The sequence below is a fragment of the Bombus bifarius genome, unplaced genomic scaffold (assembly GCF_011952205.1).
Source record: "Bombus bifarius isolate JDL3187 unplaced genomic scaffold, Bbif_JDL3187 scf7180000007966, whole genome shotgun sequence".
In the NCBI taxonomy this organism is placed as follows: Eukaryota; Metazoa; Arthropoda; class Insecta; order Hymenoptera; family Apidae; genus Bombus; species Bombus bifarius.
In genome coordinates, this window is record NW_022884352.1 from 532,735 (window position 1) to 548,957 (window position 16,223).

The window sequence follows — 16,223 nt, forward strand, 5'->3', positions numbered from 1 at the left end:
TGTTGGGGTAGGCAGTACTTCCGCAGAAGCAGACTGATCAAGGGTTGCTTAACGCGTTATGTATCTATTGTATCGTTTTGTCAGTTCTTTTCTCTTTTCATTTAATCATACATATATTCCTGTGCAAATATTTGCGCGAGCACACGCAACATATTGTATATAGGTACACACTCAGTACCTGTTTTTCTGTTCTCATGTAACTAAAGTGTCGAAACGATACCGTGTTGATTTTACATTTATTTTATTGTCAAGTATAATAACGGCAACGAAATACGCGATAACGAAAAATCAACGTTAAAACCAATATATTTTCTGTTATCGTTTAGCCGCATCTGTTACATATTGTTCCGTTCCTCGCGATCTAGTGTATGTAGTTTTAACAAGATTGTGCTACATAATAGGGTAAAGTAATATTTTCAAAAAAGCTACACACTGGATTATTGTACAAAAAAGATCCTCTACGTAATTACACAGTCGTCATTTCCATCACGGCGGAAAAGGTTCCGAAGCCCAATCGTGACCCGCCGTGATCGAGCAGCATAACATGATCCAGTGTAAGGTATCACTAAGACAATGTATAGTACGTACTAATTCAAAAGTGAAACCTTTTTATTTTTTTTAAATTAAACTTTCACTAACGTATTTGTGATGACTCTGTGATTAAAATGAGGCCAAGCACGATATAATTTGAATTATGTTTACTTATTGGTATGTACTTAATTATCATTTACTAAGTAAGAAAATATGCTCCAAATTATATTGTGTTTGGTATCATTTTAGTTAGAAAAATGTAACGAACATGTTTAAAGCAAAAGTTTAAAGTAAAAGTTTAATGTAAAAGTTTTCATTCATCACAAATCAAAAATAAGGAAATTTGATTTTTGAGTTAAAATAAAAAATAAGAAAGTTGGATTTTTTAATTAAAGGTCCCAGTTTGTCGCGGGCTTTATATGTTGCCGGACGCTTTGACTTTCAGCCTTTCTTTCTCTTTCACTCGTATTGTCATTTTCCACGTTCGGTACGTTTAGAATCTCAGTCTTCAGAAATAGAATCGTTTCTACATCTGTATAACCGCAAAACTTGGATCCCGATTTTTATGCAATTATCCAGTGTTTCTGTAGATGAAAAGAGAAAGCAAGGGCTTTTACAAAAAAAGATATTAAAGAATTTAATCTTATAAACGATATCATTAAATTTTCCCATCACGTTCCACTTATTCGAATGTTATAGCATATGAAGTGTAAAATTTCAATTTTGAACATGATTTTCTAAAGTGCATACCTACGATATATACGCACATACTAAGTGTACATATTTGAAGTGTATTTAATATATTTCTGGTGAGAAAAAAAACATAGAAAGCAATACGTACAAGTATGTAAGTAATTGACTTTGTACAATTCGTATCGCGAAGAATTTGATGACTTGCATTGACCGACATTTGCATTTCTTAGATACATCAAATCAAGTGAAAGATTTTTTTCGGTTACAAATTGGATGAAATTTCCTTTGTTGTATATGGTGTATAATGAGTCGCTGAAAAGATCATATGATGCGCGTTATATGTTATATTTACCATGGATCGTTATCAAGTGTGTGTACGTATGCATCTTTTCTTTTTCATTCTTCGTTTTTTTCGCATGAAAAATGGGCCGAACATGACGGTTTATGACATGAACAAATTTCATTTACTACAGTGATACGTACTATTTTTGTAAATGGAAAAAATAACGTTTAGTAAAATTGTTCAGGCCATATAGTAAAGAGGTTAGTGGTCCATAGTATGTGGCGCGCAAAATTCTCGGGTGTCACTAGCGGCGCTGCTGTGTTATTGACCATTTTGCTATCCTTATCGAAATTCAAAGAGGGAAGATGATGGCGACGACGATGACAGGGTACAATGCGGCGGGGTGCTTTGAATACTAAGGTGTTTTGTTTTTTTTCAAAATTGTTTTACGATTCGTACAACCGTATTATGAACTATACCGTAACATAACGATATGTAACAAACCGAAAATAATACATATGTCGTGATCGTAAGAATAATAGTGAATGATGCGGTGAATGGCATAAAGGGCTAAAATGAGGGCGTGGCAAATAAACGTGACACGTGTTCAGGATATTAATCGAATTGCTTTGTATCTTCGTGTGTTTACGTGGTATTTGAATTCATTTCTTCCGTATTGGCATCTAGACCGATTCTGCAAAATGAGCGTGGAGAAGTTTTTTATGATATTTGGTTATAACTGATGACAAAAGTTTATGATATACTACAGTGTCATAATGCATAACAAAACTAGTTAATCAGTTCTTTTTCTTTTTCTCTTTTCCTTCTATTTTTCTTCGGTACATCAACCTATAAGAATGTAAAGAACTGAACGGGTCTTGTTCGTTTAACGAGTTGGTGAGGTGTGGCGGCAGAGGTGACTTGGAAAGTAACCTGTGTCTATTGGCATACTCGATGTCATTTATATTTACAACTTTTCAATTTTCCACTTTAATCGTTCAGTGGTGTTTGTGAGACGAAAAGAGATTCTTGTGAGACGATATTCGCTATCGTAAATGCTCGATAAAACATACATACAATAGATATGTAACATTGGTTTGATTACATTCATTTTAAATGTTCTGTGTTAATTATAAATTTCAACGTTATATTATAGCATATAAAATCCAACGGAATTAGCGGAATAATCTAACTTGCTTGAACTCATGTAATTGCAGATGATCTTGAAGATCGATGTTGAATATTTTTCCTGTGTGTGGAATAGAAACTGACGATATGGTAAAATCACAGTTGCCACTATTAGTGGTTTCTCTACAATTTGGCCGTAATAGTGAATAAAAAGTATATACGTCATGATTTCAATCGAGACGAAATTGATTCAGCAAAATGCAAATGTGTATTCCTAGGATGCAGTATGGCTTCGATACTCTACTGGCATGCTTCTGGGAATAATTTGATTTCTGCTGCTTTTATCTTATTCTTACTACTTTGTCCTCGCAGCAGTACAGGTTAGTGATGATGTTCGTTTACCTCTCTGTTTCACTTTCCTTTACATCAACTGGATTTAGATAATTGTTCAGTGATAACAAGATAGAATCAGCAACAATTGTCGTCATACGTTAAAATTAATAATAAATAAGTTTCTTTGGTAAGGAGTTAATGATATTTGGCGTTTGTTTGTGTATTTACAGTAGGCAATTTAAATATACCTAAACTGAGACGCGTTTATCATTTTTACTGTTGTCGGTTGTCGGAAAAATTGAAGTAATAGCAAATTGATAGTAAGTCAACAGTGTGTATAAGTTGTGATCTTACTAACGAGAAGAGTAGTATTAAACAGGACATGTACCAAGGTCTTTCACATATAAAAAATATTTTGACGCATGTATAATTTCACAGAGTGTGATCAGAAGTTTATAAGTACGCCAGATGGTCCACCAAATGGAACCTTTCATGCTCCGACGATAATTAACCCCGATGGGGATTCCAGACAATGCGTATATATATTTTTCGCTGGGCCGCGACAACGAGTCGAATTGAAATTCAATTCATTCGGCCTTCGGGGTACACCACCAGAGTGAGTAATTTCTTTTAAATTAAAGCGGTAAAATATCATTTCTTTATTTGTGCCAGTTTTTGTGTCGATGTATATGACCTCTATTTATTGATTAATTATCCATATTTTTGTAGTGGATCCGCTGTTGGGGAGTTACCCGCGTAAGTATTTACATACGTTAGGTATCGATATAATTTGCTCGCGGCCAAACTATTTTTGTTCGCAGATGAACTAGGAAAAACTTGGTTTTCAGTTGTGGTCACGAATATATGGACTTGTACACGGAAATACGATCGGAGAATACCAGCAAGTTGGTGGAAACTCCTTTCGGTGGTCGTTTTTGTGGTCCGATCCCACCTCGCAGGCGTGTGTCTCTTTATCAGGGAATCGCTCTTAGTTTCTACACTGATAAAAATATTACATTCCCTAGCCTGTTCAGCGGTACATATGCGTTTATCAATGCATGTACGTAAGCACTATTTGCCCTATACTTGAAATTTTAACCATCAACTGGTTACACACATACACACACACACACACACACACACACACACACACACACACACACACACACACACACACACACACTTATTTTCGCTTCTACCAATTCTCACTAATGTTTGGATTGTTCGCAGCTGAATACGAAGTGGGAACCCCAGCTCCTAGCACACCATGCTCATTCAAGGTAGAGTCAGAAAACAAACGCAACGGCAGTATATTATCTCCTACTTATCCGGGCACATATCCGAAAGGTCTTACATGCAGTTATCAATTTATCGGAGTACAAGGTCAACGAGTACGCCTTGAGTTTCGAGATTTCGATTTGTTCTTTGGAGGTCAACAGTATGTAGCTGTTTATGTACTTCCGCGTTAAGCAGCTGCGTACTTTTCTAATTGCCTCCTGTAACATTCTTGTATTTTGCAGTTGTCCCTTAGATTATCTAAAAGTGTACGATGGTTTAGACAATACGTCGGCTGTTATCGGAACATATTGTGGTCAACAACGAAATTTGGTATTATATTCATCAGAGTCTAGTTTGTACGTACTGTTCGTTACACTTCAACGTACAGCGAACACACAAAATCGTGGATTCAAGGGTATCTTTGAATTCTCTGAGAGTTTCGTTAAATTAGGTAAGTTGAAATATCGTAATTCATAAATGCTATAAATCCTATTATTTATCGAGCAATTGTAAAGAGTTGCAAACGACACTTTGTTCTGTCCCTTCTTTTTTCTTAATCTCGGGCGTATATGTGTACGCGTACAATATGCATATATGCATGGATACATATATGTATATATAAATGCGCGTGAACGTATGTATGTATGTATGTATGTGTGTGTGTACACGCTCGATTCTATCTGCTCAGACTTCATCACCACTTACGAGGGTGAGCATATACGAGGATCAGAGTGCGATCAGAAGATATTGAGTAAGAAGGAATCATCTGGATTCGTGGTTAGCCCAAACTATCCATTTCCATATATACCAAAGGTTGTGTGTCGATATTTCATTTATGGAATGCAAGATTCCCAGCATCTTGAACGCGTTCGATTAGAATTCAGACAATTTAAAATACCAAAAAATAAGACGATAGGAGAGTAAGTATAATTACATTACTGTTAAAATGTTTCTCTTGTCAATTTTGATCGCAATTAAACAAATTGTTTGTTCGTTTCCAATATGGTACGCAATGTGTATTCCCTTCGTCGTTCTTTTGCCTGTTCGTCGTTTAGTTCATCCTGTACCGATGGATATTTGAAGTTGTATTTGAAAGGACAAGAAGCAACAGATTCTTACGATAAATTCGATTACGAATTGTGCGGTTCGGAGAGCAATCCGAGCCCTGTAGTTAGCGATGGTCCAAGACTCGTGATGGTATTTAGCAGCGGAGAATCTCAAGGACAAGGCTTTAAAGCATGGTAACAGTCTTCTTAAATGAGATAACAAATTGCACGATAAGAGAAAGCAGCATATGTGACGCATTTGTTCTTATAGTTACAGTTTCGAAACAGAGTATAAGATACCGGGCACCGCAGCACCCGATGGCAGCTGCACTTTCACGTACCGCAGTTCCTCTCGCAAAAAAGGAGATTTTAATTCTCCGCGACATCCTAGTAATTATCCAAGCAACACAAATTGCACGTATGTTTTCATAGCTACGCCAAACGAACAAGTTACCTTAATATTTGATTATTTTAAAGTTCGAACGAAAAATACGAATATGACGACCGGACATTACGGGTAAGTTACTCAATTATTATTGTACTATTGTTGCTGCTGATGTACAATCGCACGTGTCTCTTGTTTCAGAGTGGAAATTTGCCAAGATGATTGGTTGGAGATATATAATACGTATCGAGATAATACGGAAAAATTAATAGGTAGATATTGTGGTAATACGGCTCCGGGACCGGTGGAATCAAATCTCGGTGCTCTCGGCTTAAAAGTGATTCTGCATTCGGATTCTGAGTTGGTTTATAGCGGTTTCAAAGCGCGTTACACGTTCCAAGTAGCGAAACCTATTTTTGGAGGTACGTAGTTGTAATAAAACTCAAATCCTTCGCGTCAAAATTGATTAAATTTCTGTAAATCTTTAATTACTTTATTTAGAAAGCAAGAACGAATACAAATTGTTTGTCGCTGTATTTGTCACATTGCAGATTGCGGATCGAATATAAGCAGTGTGAATTATGGAGTCATTGCTAGTCCGAATTACCCAAACAAATACGATGGACCCGCAAGAAATCTGGCTAGTAAAACTTGCAATTGGTTTATAAGAGTCCGACCGAATCAGCGAATATTACTACACTTTGAAGCATTTTCGGTAGAGGGTGATCAATCAGGTATATCCATGTTTTTCAATAGTTTGATTCTGTCGATTAATGGAGTTGGTTTAAATGGAGGGCCTAAATCTCAATCGAAGTTGCTAGCAACAATAAAGAAATGTAATTTCTTCAGTTCGTGGTTGTCCTGCTGCGGTGCTGCGCATATGGTATTCCACATCGTCCACGCCTGTCGAAATGTGTGGTATTCAAACTCTAGACAAAAATTGGACTTACCTCTCTGTGGACAATAACATGCGACTTAGGTTTGTTTTTCGCACAAGTGATTCTTTATTGCTTCCTATTTCGTGTTTATGGCTTTACGAACATCGATCACGGTCGCGTTCACGTTTAAGCGAAAGAATAAAGAACATGAGCATTGATCGCGTCTTTTCTCTACTTTCCTTCTTTTGTTTTAGCTTCATATTGGCTGATAAAGCGGTCGGACAAATGGGATTTAAAGCAACGTGGACCGAAGTGAGCACAAATACCGGCTGCCAGAATCAGTTTCTTTGCGGCGAAAATAAATACTGCATTGCAGAATCACTTCGGTGTAATAACATTCGTAATTGTGGCCCAAACGACACTACGGATGAAGAAAATTGTAAGTTTCGCAATCGTTAGAAAAACATCGAGTCAAGTTCTTAGAAACGTGTGGTTCAATTCTACTCTTCTTTTATTTTGCTTTTACTATCTATAGCTGTGTAAAATTATCGTGTGTATTACGTTCTCATCTAGCGAGGATGACAACGTGCACATTTTCCACCATACACTATACGTGTAAATGTATAAACATTATACCGCCGCGTGAACTCTGTACCCATATGTGTGTGCGTGTGCATACACGAACGCACGTACACACATATACATACATATACGCGCAACAGATAGACACACACGCATTCACACACGCATACATTTCCGAATCCAATATCAAACTTGTAATTTCTTCAGATCATTCAATAGATACTTAATTATTCAATTACTCTACAAATTCTCCAAGCGTATTCTTTTTCTACCGAGTACAGTACCTTTAACTAATCCTTCTCACGTATATGTTATGCATGCATATACGCGAGTGTGTATGTATGCATGCATCTTCTATGGATGTATACTGTATACACATGTAAATATCCGATTAAAATCAAACCTGCTACTGACTATTATACAGTACGATATCGTTCGGAATTGAACCGAATTGTCTATCTCGTTCTCGTTAAACGTATAAAAGTAAAAATAGTGTATAGCAATACGTATTATATATATACATCATTATTATACATATCTGACATCTGAATTTGGATATCTGAATATAAGAATATGATTTTCAGATGATGCAAATTGGTAAATTCTGCACGAATCTGCATGTATTTTTCAGTTCATTTTGCTCGAAGGTATCGGACACGTAATGTTATCGCGTAAATCATGACTTCAGTTCTAGATCGTTTTCGATATCGTTTCGATCGTTTACGATAAAAGAAAGTGTTCATGTTAGTGTTCACCTTGCACACGCGTACAATACACGTTTTCCAAGATATTCGTAATTACGTATAGCAATGGAGTAGGATAGGGGAACAATGTTCGACATTGGAAAAAGATTAACTAGTAAGTAGAGAACAAATGGTAGATAGAAGTTGAAGAGAAAGACAAGTATGTACTGAATTGCGTAATATTTTGGGTAAGTAGTACGTAGCTGTGTGTACAGGTGAAAGAATGGGGAGATTGAATGGGTGAATGACTGTGTGTGGTGTCGCAGGTGCAGCATCAGCCCCATTGTCGCCAGCACTGGCTGGAGTCTCTGCCATGCTTCTTCTCTCTCTGTGCTTTGTGTTCGTGGCCATCTGAGCCCTTCATGAAGCTTCCGACGATCCGGCATGTTATGATCTCCCCTATCACGTGAGTTCACTCACAATATTGCACATGTATCGCTCTTAATTTTTATACAACAACAAATTAATTATACGGTAACTTTTTTAATGTCAACCAATGTATTATGTGTATACAAATAGAAACGCGGATAGATGACGGACGCACAACCACCTTCATATTCATTTTATACACGTATACATGTATAATTTCAAATGTAACATGTAAAGTCATTTGCACCACTGCGCGCTATTATCCCTCTTTATTATTTCACTTATTTTTAAGTAGAAAACTTCTCACATTTGATTATTATGACATATGTACTTACATATACAATACTATATAATTCTACAAAAATTGTATCGAAAATATCGCCGTTTTTCAAGTATACCAATTATATTGTAATCTCGAAATTTACGTTTATATTGTCTTAAAAGTTTCTCTCACGTTTTACACAAAGTTTATAGAAAAAACGCATGATTACAGTGAATGCAAATTTGTTCATATAAAATAGCATGTGGATCTTCTCTCTTTCTCACAGACACGCGTTCACATGTTCGCGCTGTCCCTCTCCTCTTACAGATGCTCCTAATCCACACTCTTTCCTTTTTTCACTTTTCTTTCCTTTCCTCTTCGTTCCTTTTGCTGTTAAATCTTTCATCTTTTTCAAAATTTCTTTCCTCTTTCGAAGACTATCAACCATGTCAACCACGCACATTATCTTCGACTATCTTTTTAACTACATCCTCCGTTCCGCCGCGTTTTATTTTTTCCGCTACCATCTTTCTATAGGTTTCATTTAAATATGCTACGAGTATAAAACAAATGAAGCTAGTTGAATGATCAGCAATCGTACAAAAATTCGATTAAACTTTCAACGAATTGTACATAATTGTGTAGATTTTATGTTTTGTAAACGAGGAGCTAGAAAAGAGACGAAATACAAAAATGGACATTAGAGAGAATATGGACAAGTTTTAGATTGAACAAACGTTTGACAAGAAATTATTATATTTCAGGTGATATAGTTGTACAGACGAATAATTACGCTGTTTCCGTGGGTGGTGCCATCGGTATTATATTGATGTCATTGATCGTTTGTCTTTTGTGTCATCGAAAACTAAGAAGACGAGTTCAAACTGGACATCTTGACGATCTGCGTCATCGCATAGACGAGAGGCATCGATGTTATCATAATGAAAACCTTCTTCAACATCATCACCACTTTCATCATCATCACCATCAGCACCAGCATCAATATCAGCAACAGCAACAACAGCAACAACACTATCAAGATTTGACTAGTGATTCAAGATATCACCTAGAATCATCGACTAGTCCAATGAGCGAGAGCGATGTCGAGGAAGCCAGCAGTCTCAACAGTGTGTGACACATCGTGTCATATTATTTGAACATTTGTTTGTTACCTTATTTTATTCACGTTACAGTTATATTAAACCACTGAAACGTCGCGTTTTTACCTCATTTCTACCTCATTTGTACTCATCTCCCGAGGATCAGTTAACTACTCCATTTTCGTGTTTAACGAGGCGTTTCATCATAACGATACAGTTATCATCGATATGCGCAAAAGAATCTTCGAATAAGCTTCAACTTGCTCCAATTTTATCAAGATTAGTCTATATTCGAATAATAAAAATCATGTATGCATTTTTTAGAATGATTCATTGTATGTTATTCTGTAACGCACGATTTATTTTCTTGTAGACGTATGGCTGAACGCAGTTTGTATACCTTTCCCCGTTTTCCTTTTTTTTAAGCTTCGACTCCTTTTAAAATAGCGTATTTTTAATATATATAATTATTGATGCAATATATAGGATCGTATACAGAGAAGCGTAAAGATAAGAACGCGACAAATAGCCGAGCTGTAATTCGGCAATAATTTGAATGGAAAATAAATCGTTGCATCAGTTGTGTTTCATTGAAGATGGAGTGAAAGAAATGAAAAGGTCCGGTTATTGTTAACGATATTTCCGAAGCTCCTGATCCTCCAAAAGAATAAGTAAAATATATTTTTACTTCGAGTTAACTAGATTTATCGTTATTGTTACGTCAATGCGTTGTCATTGACACCTTTTTCTTATATTTTCTTGCATGTATTTAGCCGAGTCCACGGGCAAAGTATGGTTGAAGTAATAACATTACGTTATATTTGTATCTGATTGAAATGTTCGATTATATAGAAGAACATGTTACCACATGCATCCTTCCCTTGCGTAATCCGTTCACGTAGCATGTAACTAGTTGTACGCAACGCGCATACATATTTTACACATGTGAGAACGTGATCATTTCACAAATAGTACCTACGCAATTTCTTTGTAAATGTTATTTTTTTAGTTTTAAGCATATACAATTGTCGAGCGATAAGATCTGTAGCTTGAAATGGCCAGTTCAAGTTCACGTAGTTGCGTCCTATTTCTTGGTGTGATGAGTAATATACATACAGTGGTTTCATAAATCACGATATGTATATTTTTGTGATAAAATTTTTGACCCCTACTTCTATTTTTTTAATTCGTACGATTGAAGAAGATTATTTGAACGATCCAAACCTACCATGATATCTATTTGTTTCTCAAAAGTTTTATATTTCCCATTACCTTAGATTATTGTTTACTTTCAACCAATTATACAATTTTTAGACAGAACAACTCAATTTTATGTTGTATGCAACGCACACTAACAAAACAGGACTGTTAAGAAATACGTCGCGTATAAATGTACATGAAATCTATAAATGCTGCCATTTGATATGATAGTTACATTATACGATTTTATACAAGTGAGAATCAGACGTAATCAAGCATAATCGTGTTTGATCAAATACCGAACACGAAATGATTGAGCAGCAAGTTACATTGACAAAAAAATTTTACGCGTCGAATTTTTTACTTTTTGCTCCCCCTTTACTTAATAGTTATCTTATGTTTAAATGTTTCGCATTTTGCATGAATCTTGAAAGCGGACATAGATTTTAATTTGTGTCTAACGAAAAGAAAAATAACGATAGCGAGAGAAAAAAGAAAGGGAATAGAAACGAAGAAACAAAGAAAAATGTATAGCCAAATACACAGGGAACGATGGTATTTAACATGTTCATAGTAAATGAAGAGAATAACAAATTTGATAGGCGTGAAGTACATCGCATTTCTAAAAAAAAATCACACGAAACAAGGAAAAGTGCGCGAAATAATAAAGGATGTAACAGATTTGTGTGTGATATATATTTGTGGTTTCAATTTTGATTCAATTTCCCTTTTTAGCAGGATTTTACAGAACAAGACAACTCCCTTTTGTTTCTTTTTTGCTTTCTTTTATTTTATCGAAAAACGTTCGATCTCGTGAAAAATACATATAAAAAACTACAAATCATTATATTTAAAATGAATGCATTTAATCGCGACATATATTCATTTTCCATAAATTAGCGCCGGAAGTAAGATCATGTTATGTTCAAAGGTTATGTTCAAACATATGTTACATACATATGTATGCAATTACATTATTATCGAAGTTACTAATTACGAGTTCTGCAAGATGTTATCGTAAACATGTGCTCAAATGCAACACACCTTACGAGTACGATACATGCCATTTGATGTTATTTGAGAAAAAGGGACAGCGAGAAACGGGACAAGGGGAAAAACATAGAAATAACGGTAAAACTAAATCGAATCAGAATGATGAAACGAAAACGAATCGCATTATTTACATTATACACTTTTCCTCAATTCGATCTTATGATTTGCATTTCATCATAATAAAAAAAAATTTAAGGTCGAGTAAAATAAAAAGTGAAGAATGACAATTAAACAATTAACTGTACGATTGTTAGAGAAATAGAGTTGATGGACAAAGTTAAAGAAGAAACAAGCATGAAGCAATGGACAACAGAAAGTCATATGAAAAAATGTTAGAAAATATGATGATACAAAGGATTATAAAAGGAGCATGACAGCGGTAAAAGAAAACAACGAAAGGGAAACGAAGGAGAATATTCGATTAGACTTGCACATATTGCTCGTCATCGGTATCTCCATTAATCGGCTTAGAAGAATGATTTTGATGTATCTGTTCGTAATCAGCGTTAAACAATATATTTTTCTGCACTTTCTCGTATCCATTCGGATCTTGTTCGAGTTTATATGTATTCACTTGTTCGTATGGCGGTTCCTCGGTGCGAGTAACACTCATATATTTCACGCTCTCGTAATTAGGATCTCCGTGATTAACAGATTCGTAATTAGGGTCTGTGTCGCTGTCACCAGGTCTGCAAACTGAAGCGTAATTTGGTTCTCCTGAATCATGCGGCATACTTTCATAATTCGGTTCCGAGTCCGTGTCTGGATCCATTTCGGATCTGCTCCTTAACTTTACTTTCTCGTATCCTGGATCTTCACTACTAGCGTTACTAATTTGTCGATGTTTGAATGGCATGGAATAAGAAGAAGAAGAAGAAGATGAAGATGATGATGAAGAAGTTGAAGGAGAAGAAGTAGAAAGGGAAGAAGTGGTTGGTAAATCTACGTTATTTCGTAAAGAAATCGGAACGGAGTTGCTAGTTTGCTGATAGTCTGTTGCGGTATCCATAGTGAGGCATTGTTGTGGGCATAACACTTCATAGTTCGGATCACAGGACTCGCGAGTGATTGAATGTTTTTTAGGTAAATCACTGTTCATAACTTCGTATCCATGACCGAGCGTGAAATTCGACGAGTCCAACCCGTCATCAGTTTTAGACGATGAAGGAGGGGATGATTTCATCAAAACGTCCGTTTCCGAATGAAAATTACCGACATCACCGACGGAATCGGATTCCTTCTTTTGTATTTCCATAGAATCATGACTAGACGATGCAATTCTGTTACTTTCAACAAGACTTGATTTTCGAACAGAACCAAGGACAAATGTATCAGAATGCAGGCTTCCCTGAGAATTTGAATGCGCGTCATTTTGCTGTTCTTCCGCGTCTTTCTTTTTCTTCATTACTTTCGCGTACATATCCTCTAGAGATTTCCCACTGGATAAAGCTGATTTCATTCGGTCATCGCTTTTTGGCTTCTTCTCGATTAATGCGTATACTTCTGCTGTCCCTTCCGGCGGAGGCGGTAACGGTGAATTCGCTTGACGTTTCTCAGGCTTTGGCGATCCAGGATTTACGATAGAACTATTGGCACTCGACGACGAAGCTGTAATATTATGATACGAGACTTGGTAAAAAGATATTTATTAAATAATTGAAACGCGCGAATACGCGTATAAAATAGAATGTGAAAAGAATTATTACCTTGTCTTGAATGAGCATGTGCAACATGCCGTAAACTATCGACGCTCGGTGGTTGCGGAGCAGGGTAAGTTTCATCGGAACGAGACGGAACGCGGGAGAATAATGTTTGCTCGTTTTGTACTCGTTGAATCTCTGTCATCGTCGGTTGTATTTGTGCGTATGTTTCGCTACCGCTAGTGTATACCTTGTCTTGTTCGTCGATCGCAGCATACATTTCGTCTGTCAAGTGAAACAATATCCCTTATCAATGATGAAAAAAGTAAGAAAAAATAAAGCAAAGAATACACGTTGTGTACACTGTTCAAATACGTATATACCAGAATCATCCGATACAGTCGCATAATGAGGATCCGTGAGGGGTCGAACAGATTGGCTCTGTCGGCAAATTGTCTTCGTCTGCGCAATTATGTTAGCTAGGGGCTCTCTTACACTGATGCTTGTGTATCCTTCTATGTGAAATGAAAAAGAGAAAAACAAATATATATAGAAGTATATATGCAAGAACAGAAGAAGAAAGAATATATATAAAAAGATGAACGTATAACGCGGGGATACGTTTCGCATTATAAGAAACAGCGTTATACGAAGCATATGAATTATGTACATATATGGACTATGAATATAATGTTATACAAATCCGCGTATATACAAATGTGTATGGAGTGCGCTTTCATCAAAGTAAGTCTAAAAAGCGTAATCGAAGATTGACTTATAGGACAGAAATGTAAATATTTACTAGAATCTTGAGAATCTCCGCTAAAATGTTGTTGCGGGCTATTTGACTGAGGTTGCGGTGGTTGAGGCAGTAACATTAACAGTGGTGGCGTCATGTAAGGCAAATCTTGATTAGCTTGTACTCCACCCGATATGGCATTGGCCGCCTGAATATCACATGGCCCGGTTTCGGCAGACAAAAGAGAATTATGCGACGAAGATCGACGAGTCCTTGGTGGTGCAACCGGGTTTCCGTTACTTTGAGACGTTGACGTCGATGGCTTGTCGACATTGATTGCTTGTTTAATATTATTTCTGTAATATTTTTTATTCATTTTCCGCTTTTAATGTAAAAGTAGAAGTAGAGAAATATATATTCAATAGTATTATCATAAAAAAAGGAAACTATAATACAACTATACTTATGACTCTGCAATCATTACCGACTCGATTGATTAGCCTCTGTTTTTTGAACATTTTGAACTTGAGCATATGGATGTTCAACTGGAATAAGCATAAATGGTTACATTATAATGATGACTTGAGATGATTGATAATAATGATTTGATAATTATTTTTGTGTTTGTACCATTGTCTGAATTAGGGGACGACGCAAATCTTAAATATTGATCATCCGTGGTTTCTTGGCTCAATGATGGATTTTGATGTAAAACTTCTGGCACGTCCAGTTTAGATATCTGCTCTTTTGCTATAAACATATTAAAAGCGATATTGTCGTTAAAGAAAAGGAGACACATTCCTGACATGGAATATGTTTTCGATAAAATTAATCTATGTCTCATTGTATGTAATTAATAAACGTCAATCTATTCTATCGGATATACCTGTATCTCGTACTGTGGCGTAGAGCTCGGACTGATCACCGATCGTTTCAGTGATTTCATAAATATCTTGAGATACAGATGTTCCTGTATTTTCATGCCTCTTTCCTTTGTCTTTTGGAATATCTGGAAGACTTCTGTTGGCACTGGTTGACCTATATATGTAATGCAAAAGTTTCATAGTTTCAAGTCAGATAAAGCTCATCATTTCATATAATACTAGTTGACATATTAATAATTGTGATTAAGTTTGAATATTTCGCAAACTATTACAAGTTATGAGAATTTATATTTAACAAAACAGCATAACGCTAAATCGATATTAGGACAGGAACCTTTTTCCACTGTCAATGATATCTTGCGTTGCTATACGAAGGGCATCTGCCATCGGAATCCCATTAAAGCCATCATTGTCAGAATCATTTAGAGTTACCATTCCAGCAAGGCCGAGAAATTCATTCCTATTTAAAGGAATTACAACTGAACGTATCCTTGTAAATGATACGAAAAATTGCATTCTTAATTCCAATATAAAATGTAACTTTATTATTGTTAGCAGAAATGTATGAAATGTTATTCTTTTCAGAGATGATAACGATAATTCATAAGTATAAATGTATAAACAGTTTACTTGTTCTCATTACGACGACAGCTGCAAATACAAGCAACAATGAGACCAAGGAAGCACAACAATGCTCCAATAGAGACGACCCAGTAACACCAGGCACCTTCCTCGAGAAAAGGTTGTATCATGTTATGGCATGTATTCTTAGGTCCTATAAAGCGTAACTTTTTGAAACATATACAAAGTGAAACACGATTCTTTGAAATAGTAACAATTACCTTCCAGTCAATTCATCGCATGCAAATTGACTCAATCCATATTTGATATCTTGTAATTTAATACTTTCAGGAAACTGATAAAATGTTGTGATGTTTTTTCAGTTATGTTACTTTTCTTGATTTCTTGTTTCTTCTGGTGTCTTACCTTTCTCCCCCTCCGTGCCCTCTCTCTCTCACACACACACACACAAAATCTCTGCTGTTTTTGCATTACATTTTGTTTAGCTACGTTATAGCATACACTTTTTCAGATG

The 16,223-nt window shown here is 35.9% G+C and overlaps 2 protein-coding genes across 14 annotated transcripts; one reads left to right on the plus strand and one right to left on the minus strand.

Annotated features, from left to right (window-relative positions):
* The first annotated feature begins 4 nt into the window (after nt 1-4).
* On the plus strand, nt 5-10,782 carry LOC117207404 (tolloid-like protein 1). 10 transcript variants are annotated; one of them, XR_004487515.1, is made up of 17 exons: nt 1,776-1,927; nt 2,725-2,785; nt 2,914-3,015; nt 3,407-3,584; nt 3,698-3,724; nt 3,817-4,028; nt 4,199-4,406; nt 4,489-4,697; nt 4,935-5,166; nt 5,302-5,487; nt 5,564-5,809; nt 5,879-6,099; nt 6,229-6,411; nt 6,527-6,656; nt 6,810-6,994; nt 8,147-8,286; nt 9,276-9,359. XR_004487515.1 is itself a non-coding variant. In XM_033447599.1 (16 exons), exons 3-16 carry the CDS (start codon nt 2,922-2,924, stop codon nt 9,644-9,646), a joined length of 2,682 nt encoding a protein of 893 aa, XP_033303490.1. In that variant the 5' UTR covers nt 5-163; nt 2,725-2,785; nt 2,914-2,921; the 3' UTR covers nt 9,647-10,782. The 10 variants fall into 10 exon arrangements, 9 of the variants coding, with proteins under 9 accessions (XP_033303490.1, XP_033303527.1, XP_033303481.1 ...); XM_033447599.1 differs by lacking the exons at nt 1,776-1,927; nt 8,147-8,286 and adding an exon at nt 5-163 and having other exon boundaries at nt 9,276-10,782; XM_033447590.1 differs by lacking the exon at nt 8,147-8,286 and having other exon boundaries at nt 9,276-10,782.
* Nucleotides 10,783-11,583: 801 nt separating this feature from the next.
* LOC117207482 (serine-rich adhesin for platelets) lies at nt 11,584-16,109 on the minus strand. Of its 4 annotated transcripts, none has more exons than XM_033447799.1 (10): nt 15,970-16,109; nt 15,758-15,902; nt 15,462-15,587; nt 15,130-15,281; nt 14,874-14,993; nt 14,728-14,788; nt 14,307-14,599; nt 13,888-14,019; nt 13,571-13,789; nt 11,584-13,472 (listed from the first exon to the last, which is right to left on the minus strand). In XM_033447799.1, the coding sequence occupies exons 2-10, from the start codon at nt 15,877-15,879 to the stop codon at nt 12,286-12,288; spliced, it is 2,412 nt and encodes an 803-aa protein (XP_033303690.1). In that variant the 5' UTR covers nt 15,880-15,902; nt 15,970-16,109; the 3' UTR covers nt 11,584-12,285. The 4 variants fall into 4 exon arrangements, with proteins under 4 accessions (XP_033303690.1, XP_033303683.1, XP_033303678.1 ...); XM_033447792.1 differs by having other exon boundaries at nt 13,888-14,016; nt 15,462-15,617; XM_033447787.1 differs by having other exon boundaries at nt 15,462-15,617.
* Between the last annotated feature and the right edge of the window lie 114 nt (nt 16,110-16,223).